This window comes from Pristiophorus japonicus, chromosome 5, assembly GCF_044704955.1.
Source record: "Pristiophorus japonicus isolate sPriJap1 chromosome 5, sPriJap1.hap1, whole genome shotgun sequence".
In the NCBI taxonomy this organism is placed as follows: Eukaryota; Metazoa; Chordata; class Chondrichthyes; family Pristiophoridae; genus Pristiophorus; species Pristiophorus japonicus.
The window spans coordinates 36,134,645-36,158,837 of NC_091981.1; the positions used below are offsets into that span (position 1 = coordinate 36,134,645).

General features: G+C 42.5%; 2 protein-coding genes across 12 annotated transcripts in view; both read left to right on the forward strand.

Moving 5' to 3' along the window:
- Positions 1-8,839, forward strand: part of LOC139264293 (nucleotide-binding oligomerization domain-containing protein 1-like) — a 122,437-nt gene extending 113,598 nt beyond the window's left edge. The window contains exons 9-11 of the mRNA XM_070880533.1: positions 1,833-1,916; positions 5,894-5,977; positions 8,510-8,839. Coding sequence (XP_070736634.1) covers positions 1,833-1,916; positions 5,894-5,977; positions 8,510-8,579 — 238 coding nt within the window. The 3' untranslated portion in view covers positions 8,580-8,839. The remainder of the gene's footprint in view (positions 1-1,832; positions 1,917-5,893; positions 5,978-8,509) is intronic.
- Positions 8,840-10,223: 1,384 nt separating this feature from the next.
- LOC139264291 (nucleotide-binding oligomerization domain-containing protein 1-like) overlaps positions 10,224-24,193 on the forward strand; it is a 51,067-nt gene continuing 37,097 nt past the window's right edge. For 6 of the 11 annotated variants that reach the window (XM_070880525.1, XM_070880524.1, XM_070880523.1 and 3 more), the window contains exons 1-3: positions 17,086-19,055; positions 19,235-19,284; positions 22,697-22,871. In XM_070880525.1, the coding sequence (XP_070736626.1) occupies positions 18,626-19,055; positions 19,235-19,284; positions 22,697-22,871 (655 nt within the window). In that variant the 5' untranslated portion in view covers positions 17,086-18,625. Of the gene's footprint in view, positions 10,514-10,584; positions 11,384-14,433; positions 14,650-15,220; positions 15,406-17,085; positions 19,056-19,154; positions 19,285-22,696; positions 22,872-23,433; positions 23,613-24,193 lie in introns of those variants that run through there. The other 5 variants (XM_070880529.1, XM_070880530.1, XM_070880528.1 and 2 more) reach the window with 5 other exon arrangements.

A 24,193-nucleotide genomic window follows, 5' to 3' on the forward strand; every position in this document is an offset into this window, starting at 1 on the left:
AACTAATTTGGCATTAATTGACCCCAAATTTGGCAATCTCGCTCAATGGCGAATGGAAGCAATAGCGGGTGATATTCTGAAGTTGGCTCTGAAGCTTGCCATTGAAGCAGAACAGAAGGAACTTTCTTCACACAAAGGGTAGTGGAAATCTGGAACTCTCTCCCCCAAAAAGCTGTTGAGGCTCGGGGCAATTGAAAATGTCAAAACTGAGATTGATAGATTTTTGTTAGGTAAAGGTATTAAGGATATGGAACCAAGGCAGGCAAATGGAGTTAAGATGTAGATCAGTCATGATCTAATTGAATGGCGGAATAGACTCAAGGGGCTGGAATGGCTTACTCCTGTTTTTATGTTCCTACTGTACCTCTGGCTGTCCTTTACCTGACTGGCGGTAGTTTTAAGGAGTTGGATCAGTTAAGAAACAATTCCCTTCGTGAATTCTTTTAAAGAAACCCAACAACAACAAGGTTTTGCCCTGTTCCACTCCCAGAAATGTAGTCCAGTGATATGGGCGCATCAATTCCATAACGTTGTCACGGCACATATAACACGCAATAGGCGTGCGAACATCATTGATGCATACATCTCTGGGCCTGCTCTTTCCTAGGAAAAGTAATGCAGAATACTCAAAATAAAATGTCTAACATTAGGAATTGTGGAAAAGTCAAATATTTACACCTTCAAATCCCACAGCATGAGGCTCCAAACTCACAGTACAGGTAGAACGTTCGAAATCTGGAAACCTCGGGATTGAGGCCCTTCCGGATTTTAGGTATTTCTGGATTTCGGAACGTCTTTCCAACGTCCCAAGTCCGGAAACGCCTGGGCCGAGGTAAGGAGGAGGGAGTGTCGGCGGCAGAGCGGGGGGATTTGGCGGAGCAGAGTGGCGGTGGAGTGGGGGATTGGCGACGCGGAGCAGGTCAGTGGAGGGGGGAGGTCAGTGGTGGAGCGGTTGGGGGGGGGGGGTGTCGGCAGTTCCGGGTCAGGAGTCGGCGGTTCCAGGTTCGGCAGCATCAATGGCTGGGAAAATCCTGCATTGAAGACCTGCAAAAAAGGTAAGTACATTTTTTATTTTTTCATTCTTTTTCAGTGATTTAGTAGGTAAGGGTTTTGTGATTATTTATTTATTGTTTTTTTGAATTTTTGGGGGGTGTTTTTCCCCCTCCTTCGGCCCAACTTGCAGTGGGAATCGGTTTAAAAAAATGTCCAGATTTCAGAACTTTTTCCGGATTCCAGACGACCCCGCCACGGATCAGCCCTGTGTCCGGATTACGGAACATTACAAATTTCGGAACTCCGGATTTTGGACACTCAACCTGTGTTATGTTTTGTACTTTCCAACGTAGCAGTACAATAGTTAGGCCATTCAGGAGTGAAGTCAGGAATCACTTTTTCACGAAAAGGGTAGTGAAAATCTGGAACTCTCTTCCCCCAAGATGCTGGGATCAATTGATATTTTTAAGATTGAGATTGATAGAGTTTTGTTAGGTAAGGGTATCGAGAGATATGGAGCAAAGGCGGGTAAATGGAATTGAGATACAGCCAAGATATTATTGAATGGTGGAAATGGCTCGAGGTGCTGAATGGTCTACTCCTGTTCCTATTTTCCCTTTTCCAGATGTGTTTGGGTAATGGAATATCTACAAAAAAGGAAAATATTATTGAAAGAAAATGCACCAGAATATTGAAAATTGTCCTTTCAGGGATGGTATTTTCTTAATAATATTCCCTAACTTTGCCTAATAATTGTGCTTAAGCATTGTCAATGTCAAACCTCAGCTATCCATGGTAGACTTCAGTAATATTCTGGAAATGTGACTCTTCTAAATTAGGCTTACAGGAAATGAATTGGACGATGAAGCAGCGAGGTGCTTTGCAGATGTGCTCAAAGTAAACAGGAGCCTACAGTCTTTGTGGTACGTGTTCCAGATACGTTTGATTCCGACGGGTCTTTATATATTTCTGTGAAAATCATATTATGAGGGAGAAAGAGATCTTGTTGATTGGAAAGCAAGAAAGGACTTGCATAATGCGACACCTTTCATGACTTCAGGACATTCCAAAATGCTTTACAGTCAATGAAGTACAGTCCCCACCATTTATAGCAAGCACATTGGTGCTAATCTCCCTGATAAAGTGCAACATCCCCACTGACACCTGGGAGCCCCTGGCCAAAGACCGACCTAAGTGAAAGAAGTGCATCCAGGAGGGTGCTGAGCACTTCGAGTCTCATCGCTGAGAGCACGCAGAAATCAAGCGCAGACAGTGGAAAGAGCGTGCGGCAACCCAGCCCCACCCACCCTTTCCCTCAACGACTACCTGTCCCATCTGTGACAGGGACTGTGGCTCTCGTATTGGACTGTTCAGACACCTAAGGACTCATTTTTAAGAGTAGAAGCAAGTCTTCCTCGATTTCGAGGGACTGCCTATGATGATGATGATGGTGCTAACACGATTTGCCTGCTATCTGTGTTGGGTGCTTTAAAGGGTGCTATTACAATACTCTGCTATTGAACATAACTGTAGTAGATCACTACTGAATTGCAGGAAATTGAGTGTTTCTGCAAACTGTAATTCTACATGATTTAATGGTGATTAGAGAGGATGAAATTCACAAGGTACAAAAGGTAATTGGACCTTAATAAGGTACTATTTACTTCTGCTTGTTCTTGCAAACAATGCACCTAATCGAGGTGTGAACCTGTTTCTGCCCGAAATACAGAGAGCACTTAACACACTATAACCGGCAATTTTGAATCTGATTTTAATACAAACTGAATTTTGGTAGCACTTTTTGGCCAAATTAATTGATTGTCCAATTTAAATATGGCTGTTTTAAGTGCTAGGGACTGTACTTTTGAATCCAGGTCACTGTTGTAATGTAGGGCAGAAGATAGACTTGATATTTGGGATGGGGAATGTGGACATTGGGCTTTTTTGACAATCCGATAGCTTCATCGTACTTATGTTTTTTATTTCCAGGTTTTTTTTAAGCCGAATTCAAATTCTCAAACTGCCATGGTGGGATTATACTCACATTCTCTGGATTACTCGTCCAGTAACATAACTACTACACTACCATACCCAATATAACAGGCCAAAAATCCATAAAATATTAACAGGTGCTCGATTCGTGGTCACTATTCAAACAGGCTCCAGTTTCATGTTTTGTCTTCTAGTAACATCACAGGATATTAATCCATTCGTCAAAATAAAATCCAATAGTTGAAATGCCATTGTAAACGCAGGTCAATGGGGTTCTTTCTCTGAAACTGCACACTTCTTTTAGTTCCCAGGGAGATATGTGGTACAGTGTGTATTGAAGGTTCAGAATGGGTATATAAATAGATGGAATATACAATGAAGTTGGAGGGACGGCTGGGTGGGGTGCTTGGGTTGTTGTGCGCTCCTTCCACTGTTTGTGCTTGGCTTCCGCGTGCTCCTGGCGAAGAGACTCGAGATGTTTGGCGCCTTCCCGGATGCTTCTCCTCCACTTTGAGCAGTCTTGGGCCAGGGATTCCCAGATGTCGGTGGGGATGTTGCACTTTTTCCAGGAGGCTTTGTGGGTGTCCTTGAAGCATTTTCTCTGCCCACCTGGGACTCGCTTAGGAGATAATAAGATAGAGTGGGTATAGAACCAAAGGCAGTGAGACATAGGGAGAAGATATCCAGAAGCAGGCTATAGGAGATAAACAATGGGATATAGAGGTTATAAAGTGGAGGACGACAAGTTATAGAGGATACACAGTGGGACATAGAGGACACAAAATGGGATATAGAGGACACACAATGGGATGTAGAGGACACACAATCGGGATAGTGGGATATAGAGGACACACAATGGGGACAGTGGGATAAAGAGGACACACAATGGGATGTCTGGAGACACAATGGGGTACAGTGGGATATCTTCATAGAAACATAGAAAATAGGTGTAGCAGTAGGCCATTCTGCCCTTCGAGCCTGCACCACCATTCAATATGATCATGGCTGATCCTGCAACTTCAGTACCCCCTTCCTGCTTTCTCTCCATACCCCTTGAACCTTTTAGCCGTAAGGGCCATATCTAACTCCCTCTTGAATATATCCAACGAACTGGCATCAACAACTCTCTGCGGTAGAGAATTCCACAGGTTAACATGCCTATGAAAGCCAACATGCCATTTGCCTTCTTCACCGTCTGCTGTACCTGCATGTCAACTTTCAATGACTGATGTACCATGACACCCAGGTCTCATTGCACCTCCCCTTTTCCTAATCTGTCACCATTCAGATAACATTCTACCTTCCTGTTTTTGCCATCAAAGTGGATAACATCACATTTATCTACATTATACTGCATCTGCCATGCATCTGCCCACTCAGCTAACCTGTCCAAATCACCCTGTAGCCTCTTAGCATCCTCCTTACAGCTCACACTGCCACCCAGCTTAGTGTTATCTGCAAACTTGGAGATATTATATTCAATTCCTTTGTCTAAATCATTAATGTATATTGTAAATAGCTGGGGTCCCAGCATTGAACCTTGCGGTACCTCACTAGTCACTGCCTGCCATTCTGAAAAGGACCCGTTTATTCCTACTTTTTGCTTCCTGTCTGCCAACCAGTTCTCTATCCACGTCAATACATTACCCCCAATACCATGTGCTTTAATTTTGCACACTAATCTCTTATGTGGGACCTTGTCAAAAGCCTTTTGAAAGTCTAAATACACCACATCCATTGGCTCCCCCTTGTCCACTCTACTAGTTACATCCTCAAAAAATTCCAGAAGATTTGTCAAGCATGATTTCCCTTTCATAAATCCATGCTGACTTGGACCAATCCTGTCACTGCTTTCCAATCATCATCATAGGCAGTCCCTTGAATCGAGGATGACTTGCTTCCATGTCATAACGTTCACAGGTGTTTCAATGAAGGATCTAAAATTCCAGGTCCCGAACTAAATCTTGAAGGGTGGAAGATGCCTGTGTTTGGATTTTTTTAACATGTGGTGACCGTTGCACACCAGCCACCACACGGGCTTGACAGAGCTAGGTCTTGGTCCAGTAGCAAGGATTAACCAAGATGACTGGAGACCTGCTCTGCTGGACGGACCTACCGTGCACACATATTGGAGTGTGGACTGGCCCATGCTGCCCCTGGGCCCTCGCCTCTCCTGGGCCCCGATCACGTCCCTTTACAATCTCTCGCCGTTCCTTCGCCCTGACCTCGCCACTCCTGCTGTATCTGCCCACGCTCCAATCACCGACCTGGATCTTGGCGATGTCCCTTTTCACTGCCATTGCTCTCCTGCTCCAGCATGTGCTGCTCCCTGGAGTGGTATGCCACCACGCTGTTCCTTCCACTCCCTGGCCCGCTCCGATGGTGCTTGCAGGCCGGGGGCCGCTCAGCCTGCTGGGCTAGGCCACCACGCTGCTCCTTCTGCTCCCCGGCTTGCTCCGACGGTGCTCATGGGATATAGATGACACACAATGGGGACAGTGGGATACAGAGGACACACAATGGGGACAATGGGATATAGAGGAGATACAATGGGATATAGAGGAGACACAGTGGGGGATAGTGGGATATTGAGGACACAAAATGGGGGTAATGAGCCACAATACATGCATAATGGCGATATGGGATATAGGGAATGCATAATACATGTCAGTGAGATATAGAAGTTACATAGTGGGAGGCAGTGGGATTTGCAACTAATTCCATGCAAGTGGAATACCTCAGGCCAGGAATGAACTGACATTATCCAATATACTTTATCACGGTGTCAGCATCTACAGGGTCCAATCTGTGGCCCAGGTGGGTAGGTGAAGCCCACCAAAAGGGAGACAGGCCATCAAATGGCGGAAAAAAGCAGGACAAAATTAAAAGACCGTGTTTTTATTTCCAGGTTGATTAAGAACAACATTACACTGCTCGGAGCAAACAGTCTCATCGAAGCACTGAGGGAAAACAGCTCAATGCGAGAGATCTGGTAAGAAGAGTCCTGAGAAGCTGTGCAATATGCTGATAAGCAATCGAGTAACTTCACTGCTGAATTTCCCCTTTCTCTGTACTAAGATTAGTCAGGCTGAATTTATTTGAAGGAGCTGACAGTTGTCAAAAGCACATTTTTGTTAGCCCCTAGTAGCTGAAAATGTTTTTTTAGACAAAATTTTAAAACCTGTAAAATGGGGAGAAAGAGATAAGGGGGAAGTGCTAAAGAGGGAAGTATAGGCTAATGAATTGCACACAATCCTAAACATTTTAAATTTAAATATCTGTTCTTAGTCACTTTAGTTATCCCATTATTTATATTTGAACCTATGGGTTAGAAGTAACCTGGGAGCAGACATTTTGTGGAGAATTCCTTCCTCTTGTGACATCATAATGCCCTTCTCCATTCGCATCATGATTGGCGGGTTCTACCCAGAATCCATTCTCCTGCCTTCCTGATGTCACTGGAATTGCAAAGCAGGTGATACATTTCCCCTTTAATTGCAATAATGTACTCAATCATGTGTCTGTAGTCTTTGCACAACTGGGATTTCACCTTCACATTATAACAAAATGACTTCCATACAACACAATCGATTGCAAACACATGGCGCTAACCTACTTGAATATATAATACTTGGAGTCCTGTATATAATTCTACATAGGATTACATAGGGTATACAGCACAGAAACAGGCCATTTGGCCCAACCAGTCCATGCCGGTGTTTATGCTCCACTTGAGTCTCCTCTTGTCTTTTCTCATCTAACTCTATCAGCATAATCCTCTACTCCCTTCTCCCTCATATGCTTATCTAGACTCCCCTTAAAGACATCTATACTATTTGCTTCATGGTAGCGAGTTCCAAATTCTCACCGCTCTCTGGGTAAAGAAGTTTCTTCTGAATTCCCTATTTTATTTCTTGGTGACTAGAATTGTACATAGTACTCCAAGTGTGATCTAACCAAGGTTCAGTACAACTTTAACATAATTTCTCTACTTTTCAATTCTATCCCTCTAGAAATAAACCCTGGTTGCCATATTATAAAAAGGATAGAGAGTCACTGGAGAGGATGCAAAAAGGATTTACAAGGATGATACCAGAAATGCGAGGGTATACCTATCAAGAAAGGATGAACAGGCCGGGTCACTTTTCTCTTGAAATGAGAAGGCTGAGGGGTGACCTAATAGAGGCCTTTAAAATTATGAAAGTTTTTGTGAGAGTGGATACAGAGAGAGTGTTTCCACTTGTGGGTAGAGCAAAACTAGAGGCCATGAATGAATAGTATAGATACATTTAAGGGGAGGCTAGATAAGCATATGAGAGAGAAGGGAATAGAGGGTTATGCTGACAGTTAGATAAGGAAAGACGGGAGGAGGCTCGAGTGGAGCATAAATGCTGTCATAGACTGGTTGGGCCGAATGGCCTGTTTCTGTGTCGTATATCCTATGTAATCCTATGTACAATAGATCCTAATTGGATAGTTTGACACTCTGGGCACTGTTTCTACAGGCTGTAGGCCTTATCATTCAATTGTTGGATTGGGAGACCTGCCATGGCACCATCACTACAATATTACCAGGTGTGACATTCAGGTTAAGTGAGCAGCATCTTTAAGGAATAACTGCTTGGACAAGCTCGCCATCTGTTCCCAAACGTCCAGAGTGATAACATAAATTGGAGTCAAACGCATTGTCACATTACTTGCGTGACATCATCATGGCAAAATAAACATGATTATTCTCCTTCCCTGTACAAATAAAAGTCTACCAAACACTTTTACAGAAAACCCCCACATCATTTCAGCACTTCCCTCAAGTTAAAATAGGATTTGAGGTTTTCTTAATAACTCTTCATTTTCTAAAGTGTATTTCTATTTGTTGCAGTTTTTTTCTGAGCGAATGAAATTTCCATTTTCTGTCATGGTTGGCAGTCAGACGATACAGTGACAGTGGTTTGTGTCACACACATGTGGTCTTACATTTACCCAGGTTTTATTCAGGCAAACAGCACATGAATTTGCCTCATTATTTCTCTCTTAAATTGGCCTTATCATTTGTTTAAAGCTCACTATTTACCACACGATTCAACAAGTCTTGTCTCCAGTTACATTTTAGCTCTATAATACTCTCTTCGATTTTCTCTTTTTCTCCTTCTTTCGCTTATTCTCTATGCCTCACTTGCTCACCAGTTGCGTCTTATCTCAACATTGCATACAACCATCTGTTTCTGTGAACAACTTCACCTATACTCCTTAAACTCCAAATCATTAATCACACCCAGAATCAGATCAGCAACATAGGTGCTTATGCAGTAACTCAATTCCCATCATTATTCACACTCAGTGCTTTATTTAGCCCCTAGTGGTCAGTCACAGATTGGCAGGGGCAGGGAGTTGAGAAAACAGGGCTGATCCTCCATATTGGCTGTATTTTGTGACTGGTTATGAAAGAGAATGCAAATATGATTGGTTGAAAATATTTCACAAATTGCCATATTGTGGTTTATTTCTTGTGTCTGTCCCAAATTAGTCTGAAGAGCAATACAATATCCATTGAGGAAGCCGCAGCTCTTAAGGTCGAGCAACGAATTGTGTTCTGAACTGCATCTGCTGGGGCGGGATGTAGTGCTGATAACCCGCACTGAGGAGCTATCTCATCTGCAATACTGCCTGAGGAGAACAATGCAAATACTGTGCGGTGTGGTTCAATGTACACCAAATGACTCAAGATATTAAAAGTGAATACCACAATGTATCCTGGATTGTATGAATCGTACCTTGAAATGTAAAGTAAAGAAATGTATTGAACGGAACTGCGGTCAGCATCCAAATGTAATGTATGGAATTGCTGACCGCATCCAAATGTACTGAACTGCTTTCGAATGTATTGTGCAAATTTTTATATGAATAAAATATATTTTGAAATAAAAAAAAATATTAAAAGTGAATAGCTGCAACCCTTAATCTTGTGGAATGTACGCAAATCAGTATGCAAATACTACTTTTGTCAAGCTAATATTTTAGAAATAGAAAAAATATATTGTGCATTTTATAAAAATATATATGTATATAGTTTATTAAATTTTGTACATAGTTCCTGTCTACAGAACCTTACTTCCTGTTGTCACAATTTTGTTGTTTTTTTCTGTTAGAAATTCCTATGTCCATATTTACAATGGAAACAGCCTATGTAAACTTGTCACTATGTATTGCACAGCCTGACCACCAGGAGGTACTGTACTACTCCCACCCCTCCCCCCCCCCGCTCCCCCCATCACTGATAATGATTATAAATTAGAACTTTTTATTTCCCAAAACAGAATTATTGACAAATTGCCTCATTAGCAATACATATTTTATTTTTGGTAAGTTGGTTGTTTTTGGATAGAATAACATATGCACAACTAACTGCTTAGAGAAGCAACTCTCATTTTGTAAAATGTTACAATTTCACTGTCAATAATTACGGGTAGCTCTGTTCGAAGTTACTACAGCAGAAACATGAAACTATATTTAGGTCTGCGGCACTATCCCATTTGTCTGTCAATGTGTTTCATTCTCACCTTCCCATTATGCACTTACTGCTACCAAAGTTGTCCTGTTCCTGTGCTTCACCCTTGGGGTAATATTGATTATTTATAGTTCTTTATAGTTCTCAGTAATTTTTTTAAAAATCAATTGAAAAGAATGAAAAAAAACACAAAATGTTTATTCCAATTTTTGAGTTGTGAAATGTGAAAATGCAGACTCTTTTTAACGGCATCTGCCCACTAATAGCTTCAGCTTTTTTTAGATACATTACTCGCGGATCTTCTGTGGTGTTGCTCATGTAAAGCGGGAGTATAAAACTTGTGAGTTGTAGCTCAGTTGGTAGCACCCTTGCTTCTGAGTCAGAAGGTTGTGGGTTCAAGTCTCACTCCAGAGACTTAAGCACAAAACCTAGGATGGCACCACCCCGCTCCCAAAGCATTTCCGCCGCTCAGCCACTCCCAACACCACCCGGACAAATTAACAAAGTTACCGGGGCCAATTTCCCTCCATGGATTCGGGCGGAGAATAATCATTTAATTCGAATTATCTGACCCGTTTCGGGCGGAGGGCAATTTCAGCCACATAAACTTCCCCTAACCTGCATGATCATTTAATTGTAATCAGCTACATTTATCTCTACAGTCAGGGCATCTCAGCCAGTTAGACATGTGACCTTAAAGCAGACACACACAGCCTGTTTGGCCGGCGTTGGGGACGGCTATTGAGGGAACGCCTTCCCCTTTGGGTGAACTCAGTAAACAAGACAGAACGAAGAGGAACAACCCATTGAGCGATCTCTGCGGGGAAAAGAATGTCGTAATTTCCCGACTCGAAGAAAATCAATAATCGCAGACTTCAATTCTGCTGCATGCCACATAACGCCGAAAAGCTATGTTCTCGGACATTATCGTGGAAACAACAATCTTGAAGGAAGAAAGACTTTGAAGAACTGAAACACACAGAGTGTGTACAGTACAGCTGGGGGAATCCGGCAATTGTGAGAGTAAGATATCCGTAGCTCTAAGTACTAATGACTCCAGTACTCCTAAACTAACAAGGTTGAAATATTCAGCAATAGTAGTGCTTGGAGGTTAACAGGATTAAGCTGTGTTACTTTTTTAAAAAATCTGCAAATATTTTGTTCACCAAATGTCGCAGCCCAGTGATCTGAGGGCGTGTAATTTGCAACTCGCAGTTTGATTTCGTAATCGCGATGATCCTGTGGAGTAGTACTGAGTGATTCCTGTATTATTCAGTATTGCTGTCTTTCAACTGAGACATTAAACTCTGGCTCTGTTCCCCTACACCATTGGTTCAAGTGGACGTTAACGATCTCAAGCACTAATCCCGCTGTGTTCTAGACCCTATTCCTCCTTCAGTTAAATGCAACCAGTTCAGCTGCTCATTCATCTCACTGTCTGCGGAAGGTGGCTGCTCCAATCCTCTACCCGAGACTCGCCATCCTTCAAAAGTCATTATCAATGGCAGTCCCTCAAAACGAGGATGACTTGCTTCCACACCAAAAAAGTATGAGTTCACAGGTGTTTCAATGAAGGAACTAATATTACAGGTCCTGAACTACATGTTGAAGGGTGGAAGATGTCTGTGCGTGGATTTTTTTTAATGCGTGGTGGCAGTCACCATACGGGCTTGACTGAGCAAGGATTAACCAATACGACTGGAGACCAGCTCTGCTGCACGGACCTAGCGTGCACACATATCGCAGTGTGGGCTCGCCCGTGCTGCTCTGGGCCCTCGCCTCTTCTGGCTCCGATCACGATCACCTTCAAAATTAACTCATTATGGAACACGCTTTAAGCAGTATTTGGTCTTGTTGGGGAATCAGTCACAGGTTAAAACTGGCACTAAGACAGTGAGTATAGAGGTTAAATGAAATTTATTTAATTTTTTTTGCCTCACCCAGGGGAGTAGATGTCTGTGGTGTCATGATGCTCCGGCCAGCATGGTGTGCAGCCTTGATGGATCAGCTAGTCGTTGCTAGCCATTAATTTCGTATGTTCGCATGTAAAGGGTTGTCAAAGCTTGATGCTTTGCCACAAGAAGTGGTTGAGATGGAGACCAGTGCATTTTTTAAGGGAAAAGTGGATAAATATTTGAAACCAAGGAAGATAAAGAAGTGTAGTCACTGTTGTACTGTAGGAAACACAGCAGCCAATTTGTGCATAGCAAACTCCCACAAACAGCCATATGATAATGACCAGGTAACTTGTTATGTTAATTGAGGGATAAAATTGGCCAGGACACCAGGGATAACTCCCCTGCTTTTCTTCGAAATAGTGCCATGGGATCTTTTAAGTCTACTTGAGAGAGCAAACAAGACCTCGGTTTAACATCTCAGCTGAAAGTCAGACCCTCTAACAGTGCAACACTCCATCAACACTGCACTGGAGTGTCAGCATAGATTTTTGTACTTAAGTCACTGGAGTGGGACTTGAACCCACAATTTTCCTGACTTAGAGGCAAGCATGCTACCCACTGAGCTACAGCTGACACAGATACTGTGCTCTGGGGATAGAGCAGGGCAATGGGACTAGCATTTTGATTGCTTTAGCATAGAGGCTGCACAGACACAATAGGCTAAATGAATTCTTTCTGTACTATGATCCAAAGATGTTTCAACATGATAGTGCACTATCTAAATATCTGTTGTTATTAATTGCTCCGTGAAACTGTGTCACTTGTGTTTGTGTGGCCCAGATTTTGTGGTCTGCAGCAAACCAACGATCCCAGCCACTCATTACACTTGCCCACAGACTTTTTATGGGCTTTTGCACTGGAACTTGCGGTCAGTAGAGAGCCAAAACAGTGAGGCGCCCTCTACTGGGGATTTGGGACCTGTGTGAACGGGGCTAGCAATGGTGTATCTCCTTAACCAATCAGATTGAAGAAGAATCCTTACTGATGCATGTAGAGTTTGAATCAGGAAGTGTAGTTCGAATATTTAAGTCAATGTAAAATCATGTACATAAGTGAAATAAAAAGTGGGAACAAAAGATGGGATGGGGGAGGGGGGACTGGGTGGCTGGCAGGGGGCATGTGTAGCATAAGAAAGTTGGATTAAGTTATGTTGCTTAACTGGTTTTGGAAGTAGCCCCAATCGAGTACCATCCAACAATAAGCTCCTTCCAGCCAATGTTTGCTGATGGCGATAGTTTAAAAAGACAGAACTGAGAAAGATCTCCCTTCCTCCTCCAAGTTGTGCTCTAGTGACAGCTCATTCTGAGAGGAAGTTTTGAACTATATAAAGGTTTTACAGAGGGGAAGCTGCCACAAACACCCAGTATATGTGATCTGAGAGGAGACTGCTCTCTAATTTAAAAAAAAGCCTTCCTTGGTTAATCGTCAGTCTGACTGCTAGAGTTTACAAACAACAATAACTTGCACCTTTATCGTAGCAAAACGTTCCATGGCAATGTTACGGAGGTGGAAGTAGGTAGTCTTGGTGATGGAGCAGATGTGTGGTCGGGAGCTCATTTCGGGGTCAAACACAACACCAAGGTTGCGAACAGTCTGGCTCGGCTTCGGACAGTTGCCTGGAATGGAAACTGTACTCGGGGAACAGAGTTTGTGCCAGACCAAAGACAGCGGCTTCTGTCTTCCCAATATTAGTTGAAGGAAATTTTCTGCTCATCCAACATTGGATGTCGGACAAGTAATTGGACAAATCAGAGATAGTAGAGGGGTCCAGAAAGGTACTGGTGAGGTAGACCTGAGTGTAGTCAGCGTACATGTGAAACCTGATGATGTGTTTTCGGATGATATCATCGAGGGGCAGCATGTAGGTGAAAAATAGAAGGGGCCAAGGATAGATCCTTGGGTTACTCCAGAGGTAACGGTGTGGGAGTTGGAAGAGGCCTTTGCAGGTGATTCTCTGGCTATGATTTGATAGATAAGAATGGAACCATACAAGGGCAGTCCCACCCAGCTGGACGAAGGAGGGGAGGCATTGGAGGAGGATGGTGTGGTCAACTGTGTTGAAGACTGCAGACAGGTCGAGAAGGATGAGGAGGGATAATTTACACAATAAATTACACACAATGTAATTTGCGACTTTGATAAGGGGCATTTCAGTACTGTGGTGGGGCAGGAAACCTGATTGGAGGAATTCATACATGTAATTGTGGGAAAGATGGGCACAGATTTGGAGTGTCCAGGAATTAAATATTAACCTCCAAGACACTGTTGTGAGGGTTTATGGTGAAATGACCATTCAGGGATTTAAACAGGAGACTGAGAATTTTAAATCTGAAGCATTGGGGGACTGAGTCAATTTAGATCAATGAGGACAGGGGTGATGGGTTACTGAAACTTGGTGCATGTTAGGATACAGCGATTTTAATAAATGTGATTCCTTAGTCCAGAACTTTTGACTAAAATCTTTCTTAGGACAACACAATGTTAAGCAAAGAAAGGGTCAAAAGGTTTTGTGTTAAATGTGAGAAGTCTGTAACTAGAGAGAACAAGGCAGTAGAAAGCTGAATGAGATCACCATTATGTCTTCAAGTTATTCTCAACCCTTACAACGACCCACTGAAACTCAAGTGTTTAAAAGAGCAATGTATAAATGGCAGACTTGGATTATCTGATTGACAATCAACTATAGATATATATGAAAAAATTGACATAAGCCATACACTTCTTGCTCATAAACCTTACTTCCTACTGTCATGATATTTTGGGCATGTCAGAATCAACAATTATCATTCAATTTTTCTATGTTAACTGTCACAATGTAGTTGCAAGCTCTTGCTACTAGGTGGCTCTGTGGAATGAGATTCTGAAGTCTTTCTCCCAACTCCCTCACCATTTTGTATATTTTTTAAAAAACCCTCATATTTATTAACTGACACTGGTCAATTTACTAGTTTAAAATAACCATCCTAGTATTTTCTTCCTTTTTAGGAAAGTGGAATTTGAACTTCACTAAGACATGACATTACTATGGAGCAGACAGCAGCCCATAAACACACTTACCTCGATCTCCTCACGGTTCATCGGGTGGAGTTAGTGAATGGAATTACAAACACTGAGTGCATCTTGGATAACCTGCTACAGCTGGGATACTTCACGTCGGAAGATACAGAGTTTATACAGCAGAGTGCAACTCGACATGAGAAGGTACAGCTAGCCAGGAAATTATAGGTCATTTGTTTTCAATGAGCGGCCTGGATTTGGAGATGTGTGTAATCACTAGGTTAATTTAGTATGTTAATTGTAGCAAAAATATTGCTTAAGCCAAATTGATTTACTGTGTGTGATACTCTTCTTGTGTGATTCATCTCTAATTCATCTCACGAGTTACTCCCACTGCATCCAACACCAGTAACAGATCTTTAGCTCCCAGTACTTCATCCTTGTATTATACAGTTCCAGATACTCCCTCAAGGCACAAACCCCATATTTGCATGGACAGAATCTATAATGTCCCACTGCCTGTGTTTCACGGTTCAGGATGACACAGTATGAACATTTCACACCCTTATGATTTACTGAACTCCTAACTTCCTCCCTCGGAGCTTGTGATTCACCAAGTACACCATGCTCAAACTCACTCCTGAAATCCTTTGGGCTGCTTGCATGCTGAGGGCAGGGTGGGTGCTTAATGAAAACCTGCTGCATTATTTAAGAGAGACTGCACTGCCTCTTAGTCTTGCCTTCTCATCCTAGAAAGAACTTAAGGAAGGGGAAAGGTGAGGACACTCAAGTGCTCTTGAAAACCTCGAACGACAAACTTAACAATCTGTGAATGGAAAACACTTTATATCACATCGTACGGTCAGCAGTTGTGTGTCCTGTTACTTTTTTTAAGTAAACCATCCTTGTGGAATTGGATTTTACAAGGTTCCTAAGTTCTCTGTGTTGCATAACTCACAGGTAATCAACAATTAACTGTGCCTCATGGAACTCCTATCTAATATTAGTTACGAGTTACATAATGTGCCAGATCTTGCTGGCAGGCCATCTCGTGGCATGCCCGGTTAGTTAGCCGTTTTTCTGCAGCCTTCAGCTCAAACTTGCTGGAAGTGCAAGCTGATAATGGCGTGGCGAAGGCCACGGGGTATCTGGGACATCAGTGAACGGCGGGACCAATAGTATATCTCGTTAACCAATAACATTCAAGGTTTGAGAAAGAAACCGGAATGACTGAGAAGGAGGGTGAATTAAGAATGGGTAAATTATAGTCAAATCGGGTACAGAAGGAGAAATAAAGAGAGGAAATAAAGATTGGATTGAGGGAGATAAGAGACAGAAAGAAAAAGTAAGAAAAACTTTTTTTTAAATTTTGACAGTTTTAAAATCTCTCTAACAACAATTAACTACATACAGGAATGAGATTGAACAGTTTAAATTGTTCACTTTCTGGGTCAGAGGTTGCTTGGCATTGCATTGCATTAACTGTTATTGTTAAAAGGATTTTAAACTGTTAAATATGAACCATAACTTTCTGAAGTGAGTTTAATGGGTAATTAATGAGCAAATCCATCAACGATACTCCCCCTCACCCCTCCATTCTGCACATGCGCAGCAAAAAAAAAGACGTTTTTTATGTGACTGCTATGGGCACGCATGCCTAGCACAGCTCCTGGTGTGTGTGCATTTGGCCATTTTTAAAGAGCCAATTATGTATGAGAACTTTAATTCTCAGTGGCAAAATCAGAGCTGCAACATGCAATGCAGCTCAAAGACCAAGAATTTTTCACAGGACGAGTTAATGTAATTGAGGCCAGATGGCACGAGCTGGACACCAGCAGAGGTCACAAAAGTTTCACCAAAAGAAATGAAGAAACGCTGGAACCAACTTGCAGAAGATTACTGTGCAGTGGTGACCACCCTGAGGTCTGGATGCCAGTGCAAAAAGAAATGGCAGGACCTTGGTCAAGTAGTTAGTGTAAGTAATATTTTCATTTATTCACTGGAATTGCAATTGTAAATGTAACCATCTGTATATGTCCGACCTAGCAGAAAGACACCCTCTCTTTAAAAAGTTATATTTTCATCTTTGCAGAGGAAGGTGGCACACAACAAAAGAGAAAGAACTCGAACAGGAGGAGGCCCGGCAAATCTTCACCCACTGACGCCCTTGGAAGACAGGGTCGCTGCTTTGCTGGGTCCTGCCTGGAGAAAAGCAACCACTACTGCACAAGCTGGGCCCACACTCAAGGGAGAGGGTAAGTCCTGCAAATTCCACAGTCTGGCTTTGCAAAATGTTAAGTAATGCACAGGTTGGCCATGCTTCGGTTCATGGGGCTGTCTCCGTCAGCTACGCTTTGGTTGATGCAATGTGCTATCATTCATCGTGGTCCTTCAAATCAGCCTGCTAACTGTGCTGTGTGAGCCTACTCATGCCACCCACCCTGCTCCCCCTCCTCTGCTGCTAACCATTTGTCTGTTCTGTTATATTTTGCAGAACTTGAGGCCAACCCTGACTCGGCTGAAGCCGACGCAGAATAAAATTCAGGCGCGGATGAGCTTGAAGAGGAGAACATCTTCCAATCCCATCTTCCAGAACAAGAGCATGGGGGGAAGCGGGTGGGGGAGGGGCAGGGTAGGGGAAGGATGAAGCCCCCACTCTTGTAATCAATCTGGAGGAGGTGCAGGTACCGCCCATTGAGGTGCCAGCCCCTTTCCTGAGTGGTACAAGTGTTGGGACATTCCATGGTTTCTCACAGTCCAAGGCTGGGGATTCCAGTGGGGTGCAGCAAGGCACACCCAGGGACCCACCGTTCGAGGCTGTACATCCCTGTCTGGAGTAAAAATAAAACGGGGAAGGTGGCTCAACCATGGCTAACAAGAGAAATTAAGGATAGTGTTAAATCCAAGGAAGAGACATATAAATTGGCCAGAAAAAGCAGCAAACCTGAGGGCAGGAGAAATTTAGAATTCAGTAGAGGAAAACAAAGGATTTAATTAAGAGTGGGAAAATAATGAGAGGAAGCTTTCCGGGAACATAAAAACTAACTGCAAAAGCTTCTATAGATATGTGAAGAGAAAAAGATTAGTGACGATTAGGTCCCTTGCAGTCAGATTCAGGTGAATTTATAATGGGGAACAAAGAAATGGCAGACCAGTTGAACAAAGACTTTGGTTCTGTCTTCACGAAGGAAGACACAAATAACCTTCCGGAAATACTAGGGGACCGAGGATCTAGTGAGAAGGAGGAACTGAAGGAAATCCTTATTAGGCGGGAAATTGTGTTAGGGAAATTGATGGGATTGAAGGCCAATAAATCCCTGGGGCCTGATAGTCTGCATTCCAGAGTACTTAAGGAAGTGGCCCGAGAAATAGTGGATGTATTGGTGATCATTTTCCAACAGTCAATCGACTCTGGATCAGTTCCTATGGACTGGAGGGTAGCTAATGTAACGGCACTTTTTTAAAAAGGAGGGAGAGAGAAAACAGGGAATTATAGACCGGTTAGCCTGACATCAGTAGTGGGGAAAATGTTGGAATCAATTATTAAAGATGAAATAGCAGCGTATTTGGAAAGCAGTGACAGGATCAGTCCAATTCAGCATGGATTTATGAAAGGGAAATCATGCTTGACAAATCTTCTGGAATTTTTTGAGGATGTAACTAGTAGAGTGGACAAGGGAGAACCCGTGGATGTGGTGTATTTGGACTTTCAAAAGGCTTTTGACAAGGTCCCACACAAGAGATTGGTCTGCAAAATTAAAGCACATGGTATTGGGGGTAATGTACTGATGGATAGAGAACTGGTTGGCAGACAGGAAGCAGAGAGTTGGGATAAATGGGACCTTTTCAGAATGGGAGACAGTGACTAGTGGGGTGCCGCAGGGCTCAGTGCTGAGACCCCAGCTATTCACAATATACATTAATGATTTACATGAAGGAATTGAGTGTAATGTCTCCAAGTTTGCAGATGACACTAAGCTGGGTGGTGGTGTGAGCTATGAGGAGGACGGTAAGAGGCTGCAGGGTGACTTGGTTAGGTGAGTGAGGAAATGCATGGCAGATGCAGTATAATGTGGATAAATGTGAGGTTATCCACTTTGGGGGCAAAAACACGAAGGCAGAATATTATCTGAATGGTGGCAGATTAGGAAAAGGGAAGGTGCAATGAGACCTGGGTGTCATGGTACATCAGTCATTGAAAGTTGGCATGCAGGTACAGCAGGCGGTGAAGAAGGCAAATGGTATGTTGGCCTTCATAGCTAGGGGATTTGAGTATAGGAGCAGGGAGGTTTTACTGCAGTTGTATAGGGCCTTGGTGAAGCCTCACCTGGAATATTGTGTTCAGTTTTGGTCTCCCAATCTGAGGAAGGACATTCTTGCTGTTGAGGGAGTGCAGCGAAGGTTCACCAGACTGATTCCCAGGATGGCAGGACTGACATATGAGGAGAGACTGGATCAACTGGGCCTGTATTCACTGGAGTTTAGAAGGATGAGAGGGCATCTCATAGAAACATATAAAATTCTGACGGTACTGGACAGGTTAGATGCAGGAAGAATGTTCCTGATGTTGGGGAAGTCCAGAACCAGAGGACACAGTCTAAGGATAAGGGGTAAGCCATTTAGGACTGGGTGGGGGGGGGGGGTGGGTGCGGGTGGGGGGTGCGGGGGGGGGGAAGTAAGCTTCATGATGCATATTCTTTGTCTTCTAGACTCTCTCCAAAACTTCGCCTAAAAACAATGACTTCTTTCTGCGCTGATTTATTTTTAATGTGCGCTGATTTTTCTTCAGTGCCCAGAAGGTTTTTTGGGAGTGGTCACATACGCTGTCCTAGGAAAAATGTAAGTTGGCCAAACTTGCTTAAATGTGAAAAACTGGTGCAGACATCAGGTTACGCTCTGTATGACGCAAAAAAATACTAAGCTAAAAAAATCATAACTGAGTTACGCTGGCGAAGAAACTTTGGGGAAACTTGGATATTTTAATTTACCCGCCAAAAAAACGGCGCAGATAACTGGGGAAAATTGAACCCTTATTCCCCCGAATTTGCGAGACAATTTGTGACCTAATAACGGTGTGCGTTGTTCACATATCGTTATATTCACAGCCATGTTCCGCTCAATATTCGATTCCATAAGAACAGACTGTGCAGCATGGGACCATGGTTTCAGACGTCACATTAATACCAACCCTGCGCTCTACAGTGCAATACCATTAATGAGGGGAACATACGAGAAAGGAGGACAGGTAAAGACCAAATGGACCATCCAGCCCAACCCATCCAGAAATGGTGCAGCCTTCATGCATCATTATCCTCTTCCACCAGTCACAGACTCCTGAAGAGACAAATAAACATTTAAAAAAAAAAACCTTAGGCCACTTTAGGAAAAGCTCTGGGAAATTTACTCTCTAACCTCTTAAGCCAGCTGTAGCAACTCACATCAATAACTGAGTTGCCCTCACCTACCTTTCATAACTCGAGATATCCTACACTCTTAGAAACCTGCCCAGCTCCCTCTTAAAGGACAGCAGTGAATCCGTACTTGCCACGCGATTACTCTGTTCCATAGGCCGACGGTTCTTTGTGAAAATAAATACTTCCCGACATCAAACCTGGGAAAGGAGGATAGAATTTCTTGCATACTGCACAATTGCATTAGCATTGCAGAATGTGATCAATCACTGTTGGATCCACAAGGGCAATAGAATCAGTTTGTGCACAAACGTGGTATGCATTTGAGGTCCTGGTTTTTGAGCAGCTCATAGTTTGAAATTTTACATAATGATCATATTTTCACAGGTATATTTGTTTCTGCTCAATTGTACCTATTTTTAAGTGTTTGAAACATTGTACTTCACTACTTTAGTGAACTCAATTTGGATTAATGTGCTGTAATCCTAGAATTCCCTTTTGAGTTAGCAATATAGGAACAGGAGTAGGCCATTCAGCCCCTCAAGCCTGTTCCGCCATTCAATAAGATCATGGCGGATCTGTGTCCTATCTCCATCCACCCGCCTTGGCTCTATATTCCTTAATATCCTTAGCTAGGAAAAATCTATCAATCTCCAATTTAAATTTATTATTTCAGCTAGCATCTTCTGCTTTTTGTGGGAGAGAGTTCCATACTTCTTCCACCCTTTTGTTTGAAACAGTGTTTCCTAAATTCTCTCCTGATAGCTTGGTTCTGATTGTCTTAGATTTCCCCACCAGCAGAAGATGTTTCTCTCTAACTACCCTATCAATTCCTTTCAAAATCATAAAATCCTCAATCAAATCACCCTTTAAGCCATCTATATTCCAGGGAATACAAAAGCCTAGTTTATGTAATCTCTCCTCATCATCTAATCCTTGGAGCCCTGGTAACATTCTGGTCAATCTGCATTGCGCTCCTTACAAAGCCAATATATTCTTTCTAAGGTGTGATGCCCAGAACCGTACACAGTACTCCAGATGTGGACTTTGTATAGCTGTTGCAGAACTCGCTTTACATTCCAGTCCTCTAGTTATAAAGCCTAACATTCCATTCATCTTTTTTGATTATTTTTGTATCTGACTACTACATTTTGGTGATCTGTGTACATGGACCCATAAATTTCTTTGGACCTCGACTGTTCCTAGGTTTTCACCATTTTAAAGATACTCGGAGCTATCCTTCATTGGTTCAAAATGGATGACCTCACACGAACCTACGTTGAAATCCATCTGCCACTGTTTTGCCCACTGACTTAATCTTTCAGTGTCTCTTTATAATTTTATGTGCCTGGCTACATTACTTACTATGCCATCAATCTTTGTGTCATTGGCAAATTTGCAAAAAATGGCTCTCCGTTGCATTATCTAATTTATTAACAAATATAGTGACTAGTTTGAGGACCCAGCACAGATCCTTATGGGACAACATGAGTCACTTCCTTCCAATTTGAGTACATACCCATTACCCCTACTCTTTGACTTCTACCACCTAACCAATCTCTTAAGCAGTCAATATTTGTTTTCAATTCCATGAGCTTTAATTTTAGCTAACAGTCTCTTAAGTGTAACCTTATCTAATACCTTCTGATAGTCCATATGAACTACATTCATAAGCATTCCCCTGTCTACTACTTTTGGGACTTCCTCAAAAAATTCAGTTAGATTCAGTAGACATGATCTACCCTTTACAAATCCAAGTTGGCTCTCTCTAATTAGTTCAAGTTTCTTTAAGTGCTCAGTCACTCTGTTGTTAATTATAGATTCCAATAACCTCTCCACAATAGATGTTAGACTAATATGTCCAATATTTTAATGTTTTTATCTCTCTCAGCCTTCTTAAAAAATGAAGTTACAATTGCAATTTTCCAACCTAAAAGGACAATTCCTGAATCAAGAGAACTTTGGAAGATTATGGCTAAAGCAGTGATACTTCAGACACTTTTTGTCCATTTTCTCCCCATTTCTCCTGGGCGACACTTCAACAGGCTCCAGTCACTCGATTCTTCATGTGAAAGTCTAAAAGTCACTGTTGGCAGCATATTCATCATAGGGGGGCTTCACAATGTAGCTCAACCTTCACCACACACACACTTACACGCACACATACAATCTCTCTCACACACAGTCACACATACACACAATCACGCACATACTTTACACATGACAATAATTAAGTGTTTTTATTTGGTTTAAGATGTAACCTTCCTGAATTCCACCTTGGTACATTGGGCACTTAAACCTAGCTTTACTCACAGAACAAATATCCTAGTCTAACATGACACGTTTGTTGCAGAGATTGGGCAGGCTGTTTTGGGGCAATTGCTGAGGGAGTTGCCCAGGCCATTCAATTCAAATACAAATATCCCGTGTGACTTGTTTGATTGGCAACTTCTAAAAGACAGCTATTTCAATGACTGGGTCGCAATCAATACCAAACACCTCTGGATGCTTCCTGGTGCATGGATTGGTGGCAGGTTAGGTCTTTGGATGCTGCTGTGGTAGATTTTGCTGTTAGATACTCATCTAGTTTGCTTTGATTAGTGCTGGCTGTGCCTGTTAAGCTGGTTGGAGAAGGATCAATACTAAGAAATGGTTCAAGGCTAGGTTGATGAAACAGCCTTTAGTAATACAAATGCGTCTCATCTAGGATTTGATGTTTTTCCATTACGTTTACAAACAAACCATTTTGCAGGGGCTAAAACATTAAATTGATGCAACATGTACAGCAGAAAAAAATGAACCAGATTTAAAACTTGCCTGTGCAATCTTCCGTAATTCAGGTTCGAAAAACGCTGGATATAGTATCGGCTAAAGGAGAAGAAAGTGCAGAGTACTTTGTGTATATCTTGCATTGCGCCAAAGAAGTTTACTCAGATTTCCATCCTTGGTTGAAAGAAATTAATTACTGCCCATCAGACCACCTACTGAATAGACCAGTGCTGATTACAGATGCGGGTGAGTGAGTGTTTCACAAATGTATTCAGTTCCCGCGTCAATCAAACGATCCAGGGCCAAGAATTAATTCAACGATAACCAAATACCTTTATTGTCATCAGGCAATCTATTGTTGTGATTGTTCAGACAGTGACTGTGGCTGAGAGCCATTAGTCCATGGTGAGATAAATATTAGGACTGTAACTAGTGATTGCAGCATTGTAGAAACCCTAGAATACTCACAGAAAACATTGCAATTGGTGATAATTATCCCCTCTACATAAACAAATTTTCTCCAAGCAAATGCGACTGTCACATTACAGGTACAAATTTCATTAATGGTTACAAATTAAAATTATTAATAATAAAAATAATGGTAGTGTTTTGAACAGAGTAGTTGATTTGATTGGTGTCTGTACTGCTGAACCTCAGTATCCACTCCCTCCACCACTGGCACACCGTGGCTACAGTATGTTGATTATTTTGACAGCATCTCCTTTCCCTCCAAGAGCAGCAATATGGCGGAACACCATCACCTCCAACATACACCATCCTGACTTAGGCGTATAATTGCCATTCCTTTATCGTCATCGGGTCAATATCCTGAATTCCCTACCTAACACCACTGGAAGCACTTTCACCACACGGACTGCGGAGGTTCAAGGAGCAGACCCACCACCATCTTCTCACGGCAATTGAGGTTGCCAATGAAACCGGCTACAGCCCATGAACACGTACATAAGGAGATAAAAACAAATAGTGGTAATGTGTATCAATTTTTAAATCTTCTTTTCTCCTTATCCTTCAAGACGACCTGTACCCAATCCTCTGCTGCTATCAGGCAGTCTGCTCTCAGACCACTGCTAGTCACCTCTCTAGTAGTTCATGTCTCTTCTGGCTGCTGCCCAACCAGGATATCCTCATTCGATATTTGCTGTCCTCTGCAGAGAGATGCCAAATCTTCTAGCGAGCACCTTCCTTGGAGATCACATCTGAATCCATCATACACTCTGGCTGAGCATTATAAGAACATGCGAACAGGAGCAGTCCATTCAGCTGTCAAGCCTGTTCTGCCATTCAATTGGATTATGGCTGATCTGTATCTTAACTCCATCTATCCGCCTTGGTTCTATAACCTTGAATAGCTTTGCCAAAGAAAAACCTATCAATCTCCATTTTGAAATTATCAATAGACACAGCTTTTGGGAGAAAAGGGTTTCAGATTTCCACTACCCTTTGTGTGAAGAAGTGCTTTTTGACATCATCACTAAAAGGCCTAGCTCTAATTTTAAGATTATACCCCCTTGTTCTGGACTCCCCCACCAGAGAAAATAGTTTCTCCC